The sequence below is a fragment of the Aotus nancymaae genome, unplaced genomic scaffold, assembly GCF_030222135.1.
Source record: "Aotus nancymaae isolate 86718 unplaced genomic scaffold, 86718_ANA_hifiasm-v0.15.2.pri h1tg000028l, whole genome shotgun sequence".
NCBI classification, from domain to species: Eukaryota; Metazoa; Chordata; class Mammalia; order Primates; family Aotidae; genus Aotus; species Aotus nancymaae.
Genome location: NW_026988441.1, coordinates 39,572,323 through 39,590,328, shown reverse-complemented (window position 1 = coordinate 39,590,328; position 18,006 = coordinate 39,572,323). Strand labels below are relative to the sequence as shown.

General features: G+C 56.0%; 1 protein-coding gene across 2 annotated transcripts; it reads left to right on the top strand.

Annotated features, from left to right (window-relative positions):
• Positions 1-1,984: 1,984 nt before the first annotated feature.
• On the top strand, positions 1,985-14,862 carry TNFAIP8L1 (TNF alpha induced protein 8 like 1). Of its 2 annotated transcripts, none has more exons than XM_012436296.2 (2): positions 1,985-2,021; positions 14,299-14,862. In XM_012436296.2, the coding sequence occupies exon 2, from the start codon at positions 14,302-14,304 to the stop codon at positions 14,860-14,862; it is 561 nt and encodes a 186-aa protein (XP_012291719.1). In that variant the 5' UTR covers positions 1,985-2,021; positions 14,299-14,301. The 2 variants fall into 2 exon arrangements, with proteins under 2 accessions (XP_012291719.1, XP_012291720.1); XM_012436297.3 differs by lacking the exon at positions 1,985-2,021 and adding an exon at positions 2,441-2,542.
• The last annotated feature ends 3,144 nt before the right edge of the window (positions 14,863-18,006 follow it).

Here is an 18,006-nt window from a genome sequence, read left to right as displayed (position 1 = left end):
GCACTTTAACCAAGATATCTGTGCTGGACGTGCTCACAGGCATGTCACATCTCTCCATTGCTTTTACCTGTTTAAAAAAGGTTTAAGTTGTTAGCCAATCGGGTTTTAGTTTAGATTGTGAGGTCTGGCTCCAGCCAAGAGATCAGACATAGCAGTAAGGACCACCCCGAATGCATAAGGGATAAATGTCTGTGTATTCTCTTTGTTCTTTGTACTCTTGTGGCACGATGGCTACTGGGAGTACCCTCCCTGCAGCCCAGGAAGTAAAAATTGCGTTGCTGAAAGATCCTTTGTCTTGGCGCTAATTTTTCTTTGCGGCACTGAGCATCGATTTCCAAGAAAGCGATTCTCTGCCTCAGCCTCCAGAGTAGCTAGGACTACAGGCGTGCACCATCACACCCAGCTGATTTTTTAATTATTATTTTTAATTTTTTGAGATGGAATTTTGCTCTGTTGCCCAGGCTGGAGTGCAATGGCCTGATCTAGGCTCATTGCAACCTCCTCTCCAGGATTCAAGCGATTCTCCCGCCTCAGCCTCCCTAGTAGTTGGAATTACAGGCATGTGCCACCACACCCGGCTCATTTTTGTATTTTTAGTAAAGACGGGGTTTCACCATGTTGGCCGGGCTGGTCTCCAACTCCTGACTTCAGGTGATCCGCCCACTTAGGCCTCCCAAAGTGCATGGATTACAGGCGTGAGCCACCACGACCGGCCAATGAGATATTGAACTTACTTTTGCCTCCTGAGGCCTGCGCCACGGTCTTCCTGAATCCGGTGTGCAGCTCAGGACATACCACAGGCCCTCAACAATGTGTCGTCTGGCTTCCTGGAGGAAAAAGCAGCCGCGTTGCTATGGGCTCCCTGGCCCTAGCCGCAACCGGGACCCAGCGTTGGGGCTGCAGGGAGGAAATGGAGCTGCAGGGGAGCTGGGAGCCGCTCCAGGGCCTGGTTCCCAGGACTCACAGCTGCATCCTCCCTCGAGGGGCCCAGCTGGAGCTCCGCAGATGGGAGGTTCCCGTGTGTCCTGCGAGCTCATTCCGACGGAAATCGAGGCTGGACCTTCGGGATCCTCTGGTGGGGTCTCCAGGTGCCGTCCACCTCACCCCAAAGACTTATCTATAGCCCCACAAACCTGGGTTACATTCATCCCTTCTGGTGGCACAGGAATCTGTATTTTTAACTTTTTATTATCTTTTTTTAATTTTTATTTTTCTGTAGAGACAGGGTCTCCCTATGCTGCCCAGGCTGGTTGCCAACTGCTGGATTCAAGGGATCCTTCTGCCTTGGTCTCTCAAAGCGCTGGGATTCCAGGCGTGAGCCACCACGCCTAGGGGGAATCTGCATTTTTAAAGGGGCTCCCAGATCTTTCTGATGCGAAGGGTTCCCCGAGGCCGTACTTTGAGAAACATCCTTCTGCCTAAATTTCTATGACCCAGGTGGGTAAACTGAGCCCCAGGAGGAGGAAGGGACCCGTGCAGAAACACGTGGTTGGTCTGTTTTGGCTTTTGGCTCCCTGGTCTCTTCCTGTCGGGGTCTCTGTGCCTCCCTCCCCAGGTTCTCTTTCTGTCCCATAGTCTTATCTCTTTCTTCCCCTTTCTGTGGCCAGCGCCTCCACGACAGCCTCGCCCCCGCATCCGGGCCCCTTCGCGATTCCGAAGGAATCCCCCAGAGCCGCCTGACCCCGCCCCAGGCTCCGCCCCTTCCCCGTCCTCTCCCGCCCCGTCGTAATGCCCTGCTCCCATTGGCCTCTTTGTACAGCGCCCGCGCTGCCATTGGCTAATCCGGCGCGCTCGGCCCGCCCTCCACGCCTGGCAACTCTCCGGTCCCTTCCGCGCGGGCGGGGCGGGGAGGGGCGGGGCCTGCCGAGGGGCGAGGCCAGCGGAGGGCGGGGCCGAGCTGCCTGTCCCGCCCCGGCCCCGGCTCCGGCGCTGCTCCCACCGCCCCGGCAACTGCCCCGGCCCACGGAGGCGGCTGGACGGACCCCGGACGGTCGGACGCACGGACTCTGCTCCGAGAGCAGGTGAGCGAGCAGGGCCGGGGCACCCCCCGTTTCAGCGCATCCCGGGGGCCACCTGACCGCCCTCTGTCTCTCCCGCTCGGTAATGCCTCTGCACCCCGCCGTCTGTCTGTCGGTATTCCTGCCTCAGTTTCCCTCTGTCTGTCTGTCACTGTCGCTGTATAGGTTTGGGGAGGCAGGTTGAGTCTCATTTGCCCCCCTTGGCGTTGGGCTCTGCTCTGGGACCAGCACCCCCACCCCCCCACTTCGACTCTGCTGGACTCTGCCCCCTTTAACTACAGGGCCGCAGGTGCTCAGGCCAGATTCCAGAACCCCGAGGGCATTCCAGGGGTGAGCAGGCGGGGGCCAGCCGTGCGGAGGTGGGCATGACTGTAGCTTCTGGCCAAACCAGGCATCGGTGACGGGGAGCCAGGCCCAGGCCTGCCCACCCAGGCCCACCCGGACCAGACCCTAGCGAGCTGCCAAGTGGCCTGTGGGGCCTCGGCCTGTTTTGCCAGCTGTGAACTGGGATCGTCGCTGCCAAGGTAATTGGCAGGTGATCCGATGCACATCTGTCGCCTCCTGGCCTTTTCTGTCAAGTGGAACTGGGCCCATTTCCTGGGATGGTAAACTAAGGGCTAGAAAGAGGCCAGTGCTTCCGTTGTCAGGCCAGGGAGGTGGGGACAGAGGCACACGGAATCTATTTTCTCTGCATCCTTCTCTATAGTGGGGGGAAGAGCGGGGGAGGAGCAGCCCCAGGTGTAAACAGGCCACCAGAGGTTTTGTCCTGAGCCTGTCCCAGCTCAGCTGGGGGTGGTGAACGCCCCGGGAGGCCCCATGGGAGTCAGCCTGGTGGTGACAGAGGTTGGACAAATTGAGCTTTGAGCTCTGCCACCCACATGGCACCTTGAACCAATTTTTCAATTCTTCTGAGCCTGTTTCCTCGTCTCTAAAATAGGAGCGGGTCACAACTCCCCAGTTGTGGGCTGCTGGGGGATCCGATGCAGATACAGGCCCTGCTCATAACACCCCTACTCCTCGCTGTGGCTCTGCCCAGCCACGCGGGTCTCCTCCTGTTCCTCCAGCACCCCAGGCGAGGTCCTGCCTCAGGATCTTTGCACGGGCTGTGCCCTCTGCCACCACCGGAGGTCTGAGGGCGCCAACTTTGAAACATAACAAGCTCCCAGGATGGGCCGGGCCAGGACCGCAAGGGCAGGGGGTGGGAGGGGCGGAGGAGGGGCCCACTCAGGGACGCTGTACCTATGGAAACCGTGAACAAAGGGCTGCCTCCAGCCACACAAACACCTGGGTGAACTGAGCACGGAACAGAGGCTGGAGCAGCCTGGGGTGTAGGTGCTGGGTGAGTGCCTGGACCCCTGGGGGAAATACGGGCCTGGGGGGGGGGGACTTGAACCCTGCTCTGATAGTGGGGTGCCAGGGGGTTCCTAAAGGAAGAGACTCTGCAGATGGGTACAGGTCTGAGGCCCCACGGTGTGGCCCCTCTCACTGTGTGGCCTTGGACTGCAGGTCAGGTTTTCCCAGAGCCTCAGTTTCTCCTCACCCCCGTTCCCCCAGGGGTCAGCCCAGGTGGGCGAGGGGTCTTTTGATTGACAATTCAATAAGGTGGGTTCCGGAGGCCTCAGTGTCCCTGTCTGTCCAGTGGGGCCAAGAGAGGGTGCCTTGAGGACAGAACCCAGCCGTTGTCAGGGAAACACTCCGCCCAGAGAGAAGTCAGCGCTGAAAAATGACTCACACCTGCCCAGGTACAGCCTGAGGCGTTACAGACCAGGAGGGGCTCCAGGAGGCAGAGGAGCAGGAACCGAAGGCCCAATTCCACAGGGTGCCTGCCCCTTCCCAGCACCCCCGACTCCCCTCAGCAGACGACCTCCCTGAAATCACACCCGCCCAGGCTTTGACCCAGGTATCTCTAGCAGAGTTCTTGGCATCTTGTAAATCCCCAGCTTCTAGGCCTCAGTTTCCCCATCTGTCCAACAGGGTTGGTCATCTTTTTCTTGTGGAAAGAGGCTGAGATAACTGGGGGGAGAGAGGGTGCTTTGAGGAGTGGAGGAGATTCAGCAAGACATCGTCAAAGGCCCGAGGAGGGAATAACAGGACACGGTGCTTCCAGAAGCTTCCTAAAGCTTCGACCCTTCCCCTCTGGGGTGGGCTCTAGGAGAGGAGATTGAACCCCAAATATGCAGTGGGCTGGGATGAGGAAAGGATTGCCCTGGTTTAAAGGCTGGGTTCAAATTCCGATTCTGCCACGTTACTGCTTTATAAACAGGCAAGCTCCTGGCCCTCTCTGACTCAGTTTCCTCATAACCACAAACTTGCAGGTCCTTCTAGAGAATTTCCCAGCCTGGGCAACATGGCGAAACCCTGCCTCTACTTAAAGACAAAAAAAAAAAAAAAAAGCCAGGCGTGGTGGCGTGCGCCTGTAATCACAGCTACTTGGGAGGCTGAGGTGGGAGGATCACCTGAGCCCAGGGAGGTTGAGGCTGCAGTGAGCTGAGATCGCACCACTGAATTCTAGCCTGGGCAACAGGAGTGAGACCCTGTCTCAAAGAAAAAGAAGAGAATTGGCCAGGTGCCGTGGCTCACACCTGCAATCCCAGAACTTTGGGAGGTAGGCGGGTGGCTCATCTGAGGTCAGGAGTTCAAGACCAGCCATGGCAAAACCTCGTCTCTACTAAAAATATAAAAATGAGCCGGGTGTGGTGGTGGGTGCCTGTAATCCCAGCTACTTGGAAGGCTGAGGCAGGAGGATCGCTTAAACCCAGGAGGCAGAGGTTGCAGTGAGCCAAGATCATGCCACTGTACTCCAGTCTGGGTGACAGAGTGTGAGATTCCGTCTCAAAAAGAAAGAAAATTAAAAATATATACATAAAATAAATAAAATAGATGGGGGATCTGGGAGGGCCTCTTGAGGAGGGGGCATGTCAGCCCAGGCCTGGATGACAAGAAAGAAACAGCCATGTTGAGACCTGGGAGAAGGGCAGCTCATGCAGAGGGCACAGGTGGTGCAAAGGCCCTGGGGCAGGACCGTGCCTGGGTGTTGGAGGAGCAGCAAGGAGGCTGGTGGGGCTGGAGCAATGAGGAGGGGGAGAGAAGGAGGAGGGGAGGGCAGGGAAGGGACAGGCAGGGTGTGTAGGGTCTTGTGGGCTGCCAGGAACACTTGGCTTTGACCCCAAGGGAAGTGGGAGCCATGGAGGGTGGTGGGCAGGGGAGGGATGAAAGCTGACTCACACAGGCACTCTCTGGCTGCTACAGGAAGGATAGATGGGGGCATGGGGGATGGTGTCACGGGACGAGGGGACCAGGACGGAGGCTGTGGGGGAGGTAAGAAGTGCCTTACGCTGGGACATATTTAAGGGCTGCATGCACCTCCTCCCAGGTGACCCTAGGCTTCTGTTCAGGCTGAGGCAAGTCTGTCCCTTCCTCTGCAGATCCATGGGCTGTGCATATCTGATATTCATGCTTGGCCCCCAAGCCCTTTCTTCAGTGAAAGTTTGGCCACTGGTGAAGGTGTCCAGGCTCCTCGCCACAACCCAGCAGGTGGCTGGACCCTGCCCATCCGTGGGGTGGTCCTGAGGGTTCTGGGGAACCCAGTTTGAGAACAACTGATGTCACCCCCAACCTGGGCCAGCAGATTCCCCTCTCTTTTGCCATAACTAAAATGGACACTGACCAGGCGTGGCGGCTCACGCCTGTCATCCCAGCACTTTGGGAGGCCGAGGCAGGAGGATCACTTGATCCCAGGAGTTTGAGGCCAACCTGGCTAACATCGTGAAACCCTGTCTCTACTAAAAATACAAAAATTAGCTGAGCATGGTGGCGAGCACCTGTAATCCCAGCTACTTGGGAGGCGGAGGCAGAATGGTGTGAACCCGGGAGGCGGAGGTTGCAGTGAGCCGAGATTGAGCCATTGCACTCTCTAGCCTTGGGCAACAGAGCGAGACTCCGTCTCAAATTAGAAATAAATAAAAAATAAAATGGGCCAGGAACAGTGGCTCATGCCTGTAATCCCAGCACTTTGAGAGGCCAAGGCAGGTGGGTCACCTGAGGTTGAGAGTTTGAGACCAGCCTGACCAACATGGAGAAACCCTGTCTCTACTAAAAATAAAAAATTAGCTAGGCATGGTGGCACATGCCTGTAATCCCAGCTACTTGGGAGGCCGAGGCAGGAGAATCACTTGAACCCAGGAGATGGAGGCTGCGGTGAGCTGAGATCACGCCATTGCACTCCAGCCTGGGCAACAACAGCAAAACTCCGTCTCAAAAAAAATAAATAAAAATAAAATAAATAAAATAAAACGGACACTGGCCAGATGTGGCAGCTCATGCCTGTAATCCCAGCACTTTGGGAGGCCAAGGCAGATCACTTGAGCCCAAGAGTTTGAGACCAGCCTGGGCAACATAGCAAGACCCCATCTCTACAAAAAAATTAAAAAATTAACCAGGCATGGTGGCACATACGTATAGTCCCAGCTACTCAGGAGGCTGCAGTGGTACCATTATAACACTGTAGCCTCAACCTCGATCTCCTGACCTCGTGATCTGCCCACCTCGGCCTCCCAAAGTGCTGGGATTATGGTGTGAACCACCTCGCCCGGCCGTGAGTCATGGATCTTAAAGGGCTTGGTGCAGTGGGAGCCTGGGAGTTGGTGGCGGGTCCTGCATTGGGATGAGACCTGGGAGAACTGGCCTCAGCGGGAAGAGGCCTGAGGCCGCCCCGGGCCCCCGAAGCGCAGCCAGGGCTGAGACAAGACAGATGGAGTGGCTGGTGTGGCCCTGCTGAGCAGGCCCATCAATTATTGACACTTTCTGTGACAGGCATGAAGAATTCATGGGACAGGGGTGGGGCTGCCATGGACTTGTGGCATAATTGCAGCCAGCTCACGAGAGCCACCTCCTGCGTTTTCGGGAATTTTGCTATCTGGTTGTTAAACAAAGGCATTATTTAACGTGAGAGTATTAAACTTATAGTTAAGGCTGGGCGAGGTGACTCACGCCGCAATGTGGGAGGTCGAGAAGGGTGGATCACTTGAGGCCAGAAGTTCGAGACCAGCCTGGCCGACATCGCCAAACGCCTTCTCTAGTAAAAATACAAAAATCTCAGCCGCGTGCAGTGGGTCACGCCTGTAATTCTAGCACTTTGGGAGGCCCAGGTGGGCGGATCACAAGGTCAGGAGTTCAAGGCCAGTCTGACCAACATGGTGAAACCCCATCTCTACTAAAAATACAAAAATTAGCCGGGCATGGTGGCATGTGCCTGTAGTCCCATCTACTCGGCAGGCTGAGGCAGAAGAATTGATTCAACACTGGAGGCAGAGGTTGCAGTGAGCCGAGATTACACCACTGCACTCCAGCCTGGGCGACAGAGTGAGGCTCTGTCTCAAAAAAAAAAAAAAAAACAATTTTTTTTCATTTATAGAGATGGAGGCCAGGGCTGAGCAAAAAAAATTTTTTTTGCTTTTCAGGAAGCTGAGGGAGGAGGGTCACTTGAGCCTGGGAGGTCGGGGCTGCAGTAAGCTATGATCGCACCACTGCACTCCAGCCTGGGCTACAGAGCAAGAACTTGTCTCAGACAAAGAAAACAAAATGCCAGGCGCGGTGGCTCATGTCTGTAATCCCAGCACTTTGGGAGGCCGAGGCAGCTGGATCACTTGAGGTCAGGAGTTTGAGACCAGCCTGGCCAACATGGTGAAACTAGAAATGCTAGAAAGCCACACACACACACACACGAACAGGAAAAGAAAAAACAGAAAGTAAACATGGGGGTGGCAGCAGGCAAGAGTCTGAGGCATAGTCCAGGGCCAGCAGTTCTGGGGAGGAATCTAGGGACCGAGGCAAGAGTCCAGGGAGCCACAGAATTGGTGCCTGGTGACCCATTTTACAGATGGGAAAGCTGTCCTCATGCATGGGGTCAGAGCAGAGAGACCTCAGAACTGTGGACGGACCTGGACGGGGGCTGAGGCCTTCTGGCTGTTCCTATAACAAGCATGACACAGCCCTGCCCCAGGGCCTTTGCACAGGCAGTGCGCTCTGCCTGAAGCATCTTCCCACAGACCGCGTCATCGCAGGCCCGGCTCCACCAGCCCAGCCCCTTCCTAGAGAGGCCCTCCTGGTTACCCTGACCTTCATCCCCCACCCCCAGGGCCCGTATCTCTCTCCCTGAAATTAACCAATTAACCTGTTTTCTGTTTATTGTTACTGGTACCTCCTCCTTCCAGCAGGGGGACAGTACTTTTTTTTTTTTTTTTGACGGAGTTTTGCTCTTGTTGCCCAGGCTGGGGTGCAGTGGCACAATCTCGACTCATTGCAACCTCCGCCTCCCAGGTTCAGGTGAGTCTCCTGCCTCAGTCTCCTGAGTAGCTGGGATTACAGGCGCCCGCCACCACGCCCAGCTAATTTTTGTATTTTTAGTAGAGATGGGGTTTCACCATGTTGGTCAGGCTGGTCTGGTACTCCTGACCTCAGGTGATCTACCTGCCATGACCTCCCAAAATGCTGGGATTATAGGTGTGAGCCACTGTGCCCAGCCAAAAGTTACTCTTTTAAATTCTGTTGTTTGTTTTTTTGAGTCCAGGTCTCACTGTGTTGGCCAGGCTGGTCTTGAACTCCTGGCCTCAAGTGATCCTCCTGCCTCTGCCTCCCAAAATGCTAGGATTACAGGCATGAGCCACCGTCTCTGGCCATTCACTGTTTTAAAGTGTACAAGTCATAACCAGAATTGGTTATGTGACCATCACCAATCTCTCATTCCAGAACATTCCGCTACCACCCTCCCAAAAAAAAACCTGGTCCCCGTTTTAGCAATCCCTTTCCATTTTCCCCTCTTCCAGTCCCCAGCACCCAGCAATCTCTTTTCTGTCCCTGTGGACGGGCCTGTCCTGGACGTTTCATAGAAGTGGGTCACACACTGTGTGGCCTTGTGTGTCTGGCTTCTGTCACTGGGAATGACGTCCTCAAGGTGCATCCACACTTGTGTGTGAGCCTCTCTCCTTTTATGGCTAGAGAATGTTCCATTGTTTGGACGGATCTCATTGTGTTTATTCATTCACCCATTAATGGACATGTGGACATTTGGGTTCCTTCCACTTGCGGGCTACGCTGGGTCGTGCTGCTGTAAAGTGCCATGTGCAAATCAAGTGTTTGCCTGGTGCATGCTTGCATTTCTCTCGGGTAGATCCCCCAGAATGACATTGCTGGGTCCTATGGTAACTTCATCTTTAAATGTCTGGGGAGCCGTCAGACTGTTTTGTTTTGTTTTTGAGACAGTCTCACTCTGTCGCCCAGGCTGGAGTGCAATGGCAAGACCTTGGCTCACTGCAACCTTTACCTCCCAGGTTCAAACGATCCTCCTGCCTCAGCCTCCAGAGTAGCTGGGATTACAGGTGCGCACTACCACACCCAGCTGATTTTTTTTTATTTTTAGTAGAGAAGGGCTTTTACCATGGTGGCCAGGCTGGTCTCCAGCTCCTGACCTCAAGTGATCCGCCCACCTCAGCCTCCCAAAGTGCTGGGATTACAGGCATAAGCCACTGCACCTGGCCTTTTTTTTTTTTTCTTTTGAGACAGAGTCTTCCTCTGTCGCCCAGGCTGGAGCGCAGTGGTGTGATCATAGCTCACTGCAGCCTCAGCCTCCTGGGTTCAAGCGATCTTCCCCGTCTCATTCTCCCGAGTAGCTGGGACCACAGGCTCACACACTACACCCAGCGAATTAAAAAAAAAAATTTGTAGATAGGCTCTCGCTGTTTCCTAGACTGGTCTTGAACTCCCCAGTTCAAGCAATCCCCCTGACTTGGCCTCCCAAAGTGTTGGGATTACAGGCCTGAGCTACCTGGCTCGGCCCAGATGGTTTTGTAATGAGGAGGCAGCTTGGGGTCGAGAAGGCCAGGGCCCCAGCAAGGCAGGGGTGGGATCTCTTTTGATGCCTGCCATATCCCCGGTGCCTTTTCAGTCTCTTTGGCAAAACAGGCAACCTGCCCTGTGCCAGGTGGGAATGACGAATAGGCACATGTCGCTGGCTCAGGACATTGGGGTCTGGCCACAAGCTTCTGCCCCAGGACAGCTGGTGCTCCATACATGCTCGCTGAGCCCTGAATGAGTCACACCTGAATCCCAGGCACTGTAGCTCGCTGGCTGTGTGTGCGTGTGACCATAGCAGGGTGCCCTGGCATTTGGAGGGCGATGCCCCTAGGCCCCAGGCAGTCCCTGGGAAGGTCCCTGCCTGCCCTGTAAGGGATGATGCGGCCACCACACCACCTCCTGCAGGAAGGAAGACCCAGGTTTATTTTGGTCCTTGGCCATTCCCCTGGGAAAGCGGTCATCCTCCTGTCTGGCTGCCTGGATGGGAGGTGCCTGGCAGAACAATGGGTCAGGGCAGAGGAAGGGGAAGGCCAGGCAGCTGGGCCACCCCAGGTGTCAGCAGGTCCTGGGGCTGCCCCACGGTCTTAGGAATGTCAGGGCCGGCAGGGAGGCCACAGCTGCCGGCACCCACCCCTCTTCCTGTTGGCCTTGCAGGGGCGGGGGTTGCTCTTGGGAGCCCAGGCCCTTCCTGAAGCTGTAAACAGGCCCGATTCCCCTCCCGAATCACCTTCTTCTCCAGCCTCAGGACTCACAGATGGGAAAGTCAAGGCCCAGAGAGGGGCACAGCCCTGCCTGGGGTCACACAGCTCCTGAAATGGGCAGAAAGACGTGGGCTCCAGGGCTGCGGGGTCCAGGGGCCTCATCCCCAGATGCAGAGAAAGGACTTTTCCTCTTAGAGCGCCCGCGGCTTGTTCATCTAGGAACTGGGGAGGCTGGACCCAGGGGCTCGGGAGTTCCCTCTTGAAATCTGCAGACATGCTTTTTTTTTTTGTTTGAGAGAGAGTTTCGCTCTGTTGCCCAGGCTGGAGTCCAGTGGTGCGATCTCAGCTGACTGCAAACTCCACTTTATGGGTTCAAGTGATTCTCCTGCCTCAGCCCCCCAAGTAGCTGGTACTACAGGCGCCCACCACCATACCTGGCTAATTTTTGTATTTTTAGTGGAGATGGGGTTTCATCACGTCTCCCAGGCTGGTCTTGAACTCCTGACCTCAACTGATACTCCCACCTCAGCCTCCCAAAGTGCGGGATTACAGGTGTGAGCCACCACACCTGGCCGTGTGTGGCTTCTTTCGTTGCACAAGGAATCTCACTGAGCTAGAACTCGGTCTGTGAGTTCACGGAGCTGAGGCGGGCATGGAGCGGCAGAACTCCAGGCAGTGGCTGCAGCCTCTTGTCCAGAGGAAGCTCACAGCTTGGGAGACATTGGGAATGGGTCACAAGCTTCTGCCCCAAGACAAAGTTAGTTCCGATCTTCCCGTATTTCAGATGGGGAAACTGAGGCACGTCATTGTTAAGTTGCTTGCTGTGGAGGCCAGAGCTGGGAGCAGGCCTTAAATACCAGGGTTCTCCTCTAAGACTCAGGGCCAGCTGAGGGCGTTAGGTGGGGAAGGCAGAGGGAGTTGGGGTTAAAGGGCGTTGGGAGCCAGCAGTCACTGCACTGCTGTGTGGCCCTGCAGAAGTGGCTCAGCCTCTCTGGGCCTTTGTGGTCTCTTCTGCAAAATAGGCAACCTGCCCAGTACCCAGAGTGGATGGCAACATGGGCACACATCACTGGCTAGAGCCTGCCATGCAGCGCTGAGTCAACAGCACTCCTCTTCTGGCCCAGGCCTGTGCAGAGCCAGGGTCTGGTGACCAAGGTCAGGGGGCAGGGGCAGCCCCTCCAGTAACTCCCGTGCCTGCCCTGACCTCAGAGGGCAGCCGAGGGTTTGGAACTTCTTCCGGAGTCTGAACTCACAAAGACTGGCTTTGTACGGGCTCCCAGGGTAGGTGGGTGCCTACGTGGCATTCCGAGGCTGGCAGCCTGGTGCCGGGGTGGGAGTGGAGGCTGAGCAGGGCCTGGGGCAGTGCGAGAGACCGGGGGCGGGTCTCAGGCCCTCCCTCCTCCCCCAGTTCTTCCACATTCCCCTCTTCATTCGGCAGATGTTTCTGGACTCTGCAGGGACATCGTGGATAAGGAACTGGGCCCATGACCTCCCCTGCAGTCTGGGGTGAGGCAGACCAGTGGGGGTGCAGAGCTGGGAGCAGAGGAGCAGTGGGGCTGCCTGGGGCACCTGCATGCAGAGGAGCCAGAGACTTGGAGGCCAAAGTGATGGGGATGTATACGAGTTTACCAGGAAAGAGGCAGGGGATTGGGGGCCAGGGCTTTGGGGGATGTATAGGAGTTCACCAGGGAAGAGGCAGGGGATTGGGGGCCAGGGCCTTGGGGGATGTATAGGAGTTTACCAGGGAAGAGGCAGGGGATTGGGGGCCAGGGCCTTGGGGGATGTATAGGAGTTCACCAGGGAAGAGGCAGGGGCTTGGGGGCCAGGGCTTTGGGGGATGTATAGGAAGGAGTTTACCAGGGAAGAGGCAGGGGCTTGGGGGCCAGAGCTTTGGGGGATGTATAGGAGTTCACCAGGGAAGAGGCAAGAGCTTGGGGGCCAGGGCTTTGGGGGATGTATAGGAAGGAGTTTACCAGGGAAGAGGCAGGGGCTTGGGGGCCAGAGCTTTGAGGGATGTATAGGAGTTTACCAGGGAAGAGGCAGGGGCTTGGGGGTCAGGGCTTTGGGGGATGTATAGGAGTTTACCAGGGAAGAGGCAAGAGCTTGGGGTCAGGGATTTGGGGGATGTATAGGAGTGCACCAGGGAGGAGACAGGGCCTTAGAGTATTGGGGGTCCACAGGGAAGAGTCAGGGCTCCAAGTGAGATGTGAGGCTTGGTCCTGGGAGCTTCGGGGAGCTGTCAGTTGGTTCCTAGCAGGGAAGGGCTATGCCCCACTCTAAGATTTAGGAAGAATTCCGGAGTGCAAGAAGGAGGTGGGTGGAGGGGGAGGCTCCAGGGCTGGGGAAATGGGGCAGGCTGCAGGGTGGGGCAGACAGAGAAAAGGAGCAGACAGGGACAGGGGGATGGCTCTGCAGTCAGAGGCTAGCCTCTGTGCCCCGAGTGCTGGCCAGCCTCTCACCTTGGCCACCTCCCCACCCCAGCCTGGACGGGGCTGTCCAGGTCAGTGTTTGCCTGTTGGAGGAATCACTGGAGCCATCCATGCCCAGAAACCCCACAAATGTCCCCCTGGGAACCCATCACCCCTGTCTATTGTAAACTCTGTGCGGGCGGGCAGTGGGGCTGGAGACACTGCCATAGTAACGGGTCTCTGCCACCCTGAACAGCCCGGGGTCCGGGGCTCACTCAGAACCCCACCTCACGGAGCTGTGGGGTGAGGAGGGAGTGTTGAGCTGGACCTAGTGGGGGTGGAACGGCACCCCCCATAATAATCACGTTGAGCCCCTTCTCAACTCAAGGTATGGTGGGTTTGAGGGCTGGTGTCAGGCCCTACAGAAAGTGCAGTTCAGAAGGGCCTTCCCTTTCTATAATAATAAAAAATAAAATTTTTGACTTTTTTGTAGAGATAGGGTCTTGCTGTGTTGCCCAGGCTGGTCTCAAACTCCTGGGCTCAAACAATCCTCCCGCCTCAACCTCCCAGAGCACTGGGATTACAGGCATGAACCACCGAGTCCAGCATAACTTTTTTCTGTCTTTTGAGACAGAGTCTTGCTCTTTTTGCCCAGGCTGGAATGCAGTGTCACAGTCTCAGCTCACTGCAACCTCTGCCTCCCAGGTTCAAGTGATTATCTTATCTCAGCCTCCCAAGTAGCTGGGATTACGCCCACCACCACGCCGGCTAATTTTTGTATTTTTAGTAGAGACAGGGTTTCACCATGTTGGCCAGGCTAGTTTCAAACCCCTGACCTCAGGTGATCTGCCCTTCTTGGCCTCTCAAAGTGCTGGGATTACAGGCATGAGCCACTGTGCCCAGCATGACACTTTTTTTTTTTTTTTGAGATGGAGTCTCACTCTGTCGCCAGGCTGGAGTGCAGTGGTGCAATCTTGGCTCACTGCAACCTCTGCCTCCCAGGTTCAAGTGATTCTTTTGCCTCAGCCTCTTGAGTAGCTGGGATCATAGCCATGTGCCACCACACCCAGCTAATTTTTGTATTTTTAGTAGAGACGGGGTTTCACCATGTTGGCCAGGCTGGTCTCGATCTCCTGACCTCGTGATCCGCCCGCCTCAGCCTCCCAAAGTGCTAGGATTACAGGTGTGAGCCACCGCGCCCAGCCGACACTTTCATTAAGAAACAAATTCCGTAGGCCCCCTGGGGTCTGTGGTGTTGTCACCTCTTCCGTGTGAGTGTCGCAGCCTGTGAAACTGATGGCCAGTCTGTGTCCCCCGCAGGCCATGGACAGCTTCAGCACCAAGAGCCTGGCGCTGCAGGCGCAGAAGAAGCTCCTGAGTAAGATGGCGTCCAAGGCAGTGGTGGCTGTGCTGGTGGATGACACCAGCAGCGAGGTTCTGGATGAGCTGTACCGAGCCACCAAGGAGTTCACGCGCAGCCGCAAGGAGGCCCAGAAGATGCTCAAGAACCTGGTGAAGGTGGCCCTGAAGCTGGGGCTGCTGCTGCGTGGGGACCAGCTGGGCGGGGAGGAACTGGCGCTGCTGCGGCGCTTCCGCCACCGGGCACGCTGCCTGGCCATGACAGCCGTCAGCTTCCACCAGGTGGACTTCACCTTCGACCGGCGCGTGCTGGCCGCCGGGCTGCTTGAGTGCCGCGACCTGCTGCACCAGGCCGTGGGCCCGCACCTCACTGCCAAGTCCCACAGCCGCATCAACCACGTCTTCGGCCACCTGGCCGACTGCGACTTCCTGGCCGCGCTCTACGGCCCCGCCGAGCCCTACCGCTCCCACCTGCGCAGGATCTGCGAGGGCCTGGGCCGGATGCTGGACGAGGGCAGCCTCTGAGCCCCCCAGGGGCCGCCCGACCGCACCCCTCACGCCTGCTGGGGCTCCTCTGCTGGGCGTGGGGTGCAGGTAGGGTTTGTGGGTTTTTTCCCCACCTCTTTTCTCCCAGGCAGACTCTGGCCAGACTCCCCTAGACAGGTGGGTGAACTGTCCCCTCTGAGAGGACACAGAGCCATCTGTAGCAGCAGTTTCAAACACCGATGTCGCCTCTCCTCCTGGCTCCCATCCAATGGGGAGAGGAATTCGCGGCCCTACTCTGTAGACCACGCCTCGCCAGGGCCCACCTTCCACTTCTGTTTGCATTTCCTGGGCCGTGCCGACCCCTGGCCCACTTGATGTAAGCCAAAAGCTGCTGCTTCCCACTTGATGACGTTGCCTGGGGTTTCCATCCCTTGCCCACAGACTAGGAGTTCACATGGCGAACTGGGGGAAGGCGTGTTAGGGGGCAAGCCGTGGCCCCCCAGAATCCATAAATTCACGTCCTAACCGCGGGACCTCAGAAGATGGTCTGATTTGGAAAGAGGCTCACTACGGCTGGAATGAGTTCAGATGACGCCATCTTGGAGTAGGGCCACCCCAATTCACTGACTGGTGTCCTTAAAAAAGGGGGATTGGATCTGAGTCACAGCCCCCCCAAAAAAAAAGGAGGGGGGAATTGGGCCACATACGGTAGGTCACGCCTATAATCCCAGCACTTTGGGAGGCTGAGGTGGGTGGATCACCTGAGGTTGGCAGTTTGAGAGCAGGCTGACCAACATGGAGAAACCTTGTCTCTATTAAAAATACAAACATTAGCCGCGTATGGTGGCGGGCGCCTGTAATCGCAGCTACTCGGGAGGCTGGGGCAGGAGCATCGTTTGAACCCGAGAGGCGGAGGTTGCAATGAGCTAAGATGGTGCCATTGCATTCCAGCCTGTGCGACAGAGCAAGACTCCATCTGAAAAAGCGCTAGCCAATGCTGGCCTGTTCAGCCAGGATGCCTTGATGAGGCCAGAGACCTGTGCCCTGGGTGGGGAGGGGAAACTGCTCCAATCCAGGGACTGCCACGTGGGAGGGGACAGAGCATGACCCCTACCCAGGGCTGAGGGGGAACCCACCTAAGATGTGTGCACATTTTATTTATTGTTTTGAGACAGAGTCTCGCTGTGTCGCCCAGGCTAGAGTGCAGGGGTGCGATCTTGGCTCGCTGCAGCCTCGAACTCCTGAGCTCAAGTGATCCTTCCACCTCCGCCCCAAGTAGCTGGGACCACAGGTGTGCACCACCACAGCTGGCTGATTTTTCTAACTGTTGTAGAGACAAGGTCTCACTATGTTGCCTGGGGTGTTCTCAAACTCCTGGGCTCCCCAAGTGTGCACATTGTAAAATCGTGATTTCATGTCTGGAGAATCAGCAACTAAACAGCCAGCCATGTTGCTTTTATAAGCCAGACCCAAGAAAGCAAAGCTCGGCCCATGTTCTTGGCTTCTGGCACCACCCACCAGATGTGGTGATTTCAGCTCGGGACATGGAGGTGGGGTGTGGGGGAGTCTATTTGCCATTTTTGTTTGTCAGAAAGGGGCATGGGTTCTCGAAGGTTGCAAAATGCTGCTCCAGGTCGGGAAGGTTATTTTGGGTGCCTGTCGGGGAGGGGAAACGAGGTCCCATGACTGCTTTGCAGAACCTGTCTGTGGAAGGTAGAGGTTGCGAAAGGGGCCCGTGGACCTTACTCGGTGAGAAGGTAGGTGTAGCTGGCTCCATCCAGTGTTTGAGACATTTGGAATTTGCCAGCGTTTAAAACGAGATCGCACACACCCGTCTGGATTTGGAGATTGTCTTGCAAACCTGCCCGTCGAGCCGCCTGAGCCTGCGCTGACCCCTGGTGAAGCTGTGCGGGGGCCGCCCCTCTCCCTTTCGCCAGAGTCCTCTCCACTCCCTTTCGCCTCTCCCTGGCCTGCTGCACTCACTGATAGGAAATTCTGAGCCCAGACTTGGAGCAGCCTTCCTGTGGTTTGGTTTCTTGCTTCTGCAAAAAGGCCAAAGGCTTTGGCCAGAAAGCCAGCTGGTCCTACCTCTACCCCACGCTTCCAAGGCAACCTTCTCGGCTTATCTCACACCGAGATAGTTCTTTGAGGTTTTCTCATGAAGCCCCCGATGGAATCCTGGGCCACTGAGACATCAATGCGCATAACTGTCTGGGTCCCTGCTGGGCTGGCCAGGCTGTCTGGACTCTTGTAAATATGAGATTTAATTAAAGGAAACAAAGCAAACAGAGCTATGGAACAGTTTAAATAAAAGCACACACCACGCTGGGCACAGTGGTGCATTCCAGTAAGCCTAATGCTTTGGGAGGCGGATCAGCCTGGGCAACACAGCGAGACCCTATCTCTAAAAAAAAAAAAATATATATATATATATATATAATATATGGCTGGGAGTGGTGGCTCACACCTGTAATCCCAGCACTTTGGGAAGCCGAGATGGGTGGATCACTAAAGGTCAGGAGTTCCAGACCAGCCTGGTCAACATGGTGAAACCCCGTCTCTACTAAAAAGTACACAGACTAGCCAGGCATAGTGGTGGGCACCTGTAATCCCGCTACTTGGGAGGCTGAGGCAGGAGAATCACCTGAATCTGGAAGGTGGAGGTTGCAGTGAGCCGAGATTGTGCCACTGCACTCCAGCCTGGGCAACTCAGAAATAAAATTTTAAAATAAAAAATTATAGCTGGTCAGGGTGGCATGCACCTGTGGTCCCCAGCTATCTGGGAGGATGGCTTGCACCCAGGAGATAGAGGCTGCAGTGAGCTGAGATCACACCACTGCATTCCAGCCTGGGTGCTGGAGCAAGATCCAGTCTTGGAAAAAAAAAAAAAGGCTGGGTTTGATGGCTAACACCTGTAATCCCAGCACTTTGGGAGGTTAAGGCGGGTGGATCACAAGGTCAGGAGCTCAAGACAAGTCCAGCCAATACGGTGAAACCCCGTATCTACTAAAAAAAAAAAAAAAACTCCTGGGTGCAGTAGCTCACGCCTGTAATTCCAGCACTTTGGGAGGCCAAGACAGGCAGATCACAAGGTCAGAAGTTCCAGACCAGTCTGGCCAATATAGTGAAACCCTGTCCCTACTAAAAATAAAAAAAATTAGCCGGGTGTGGTGGTATGCGCCT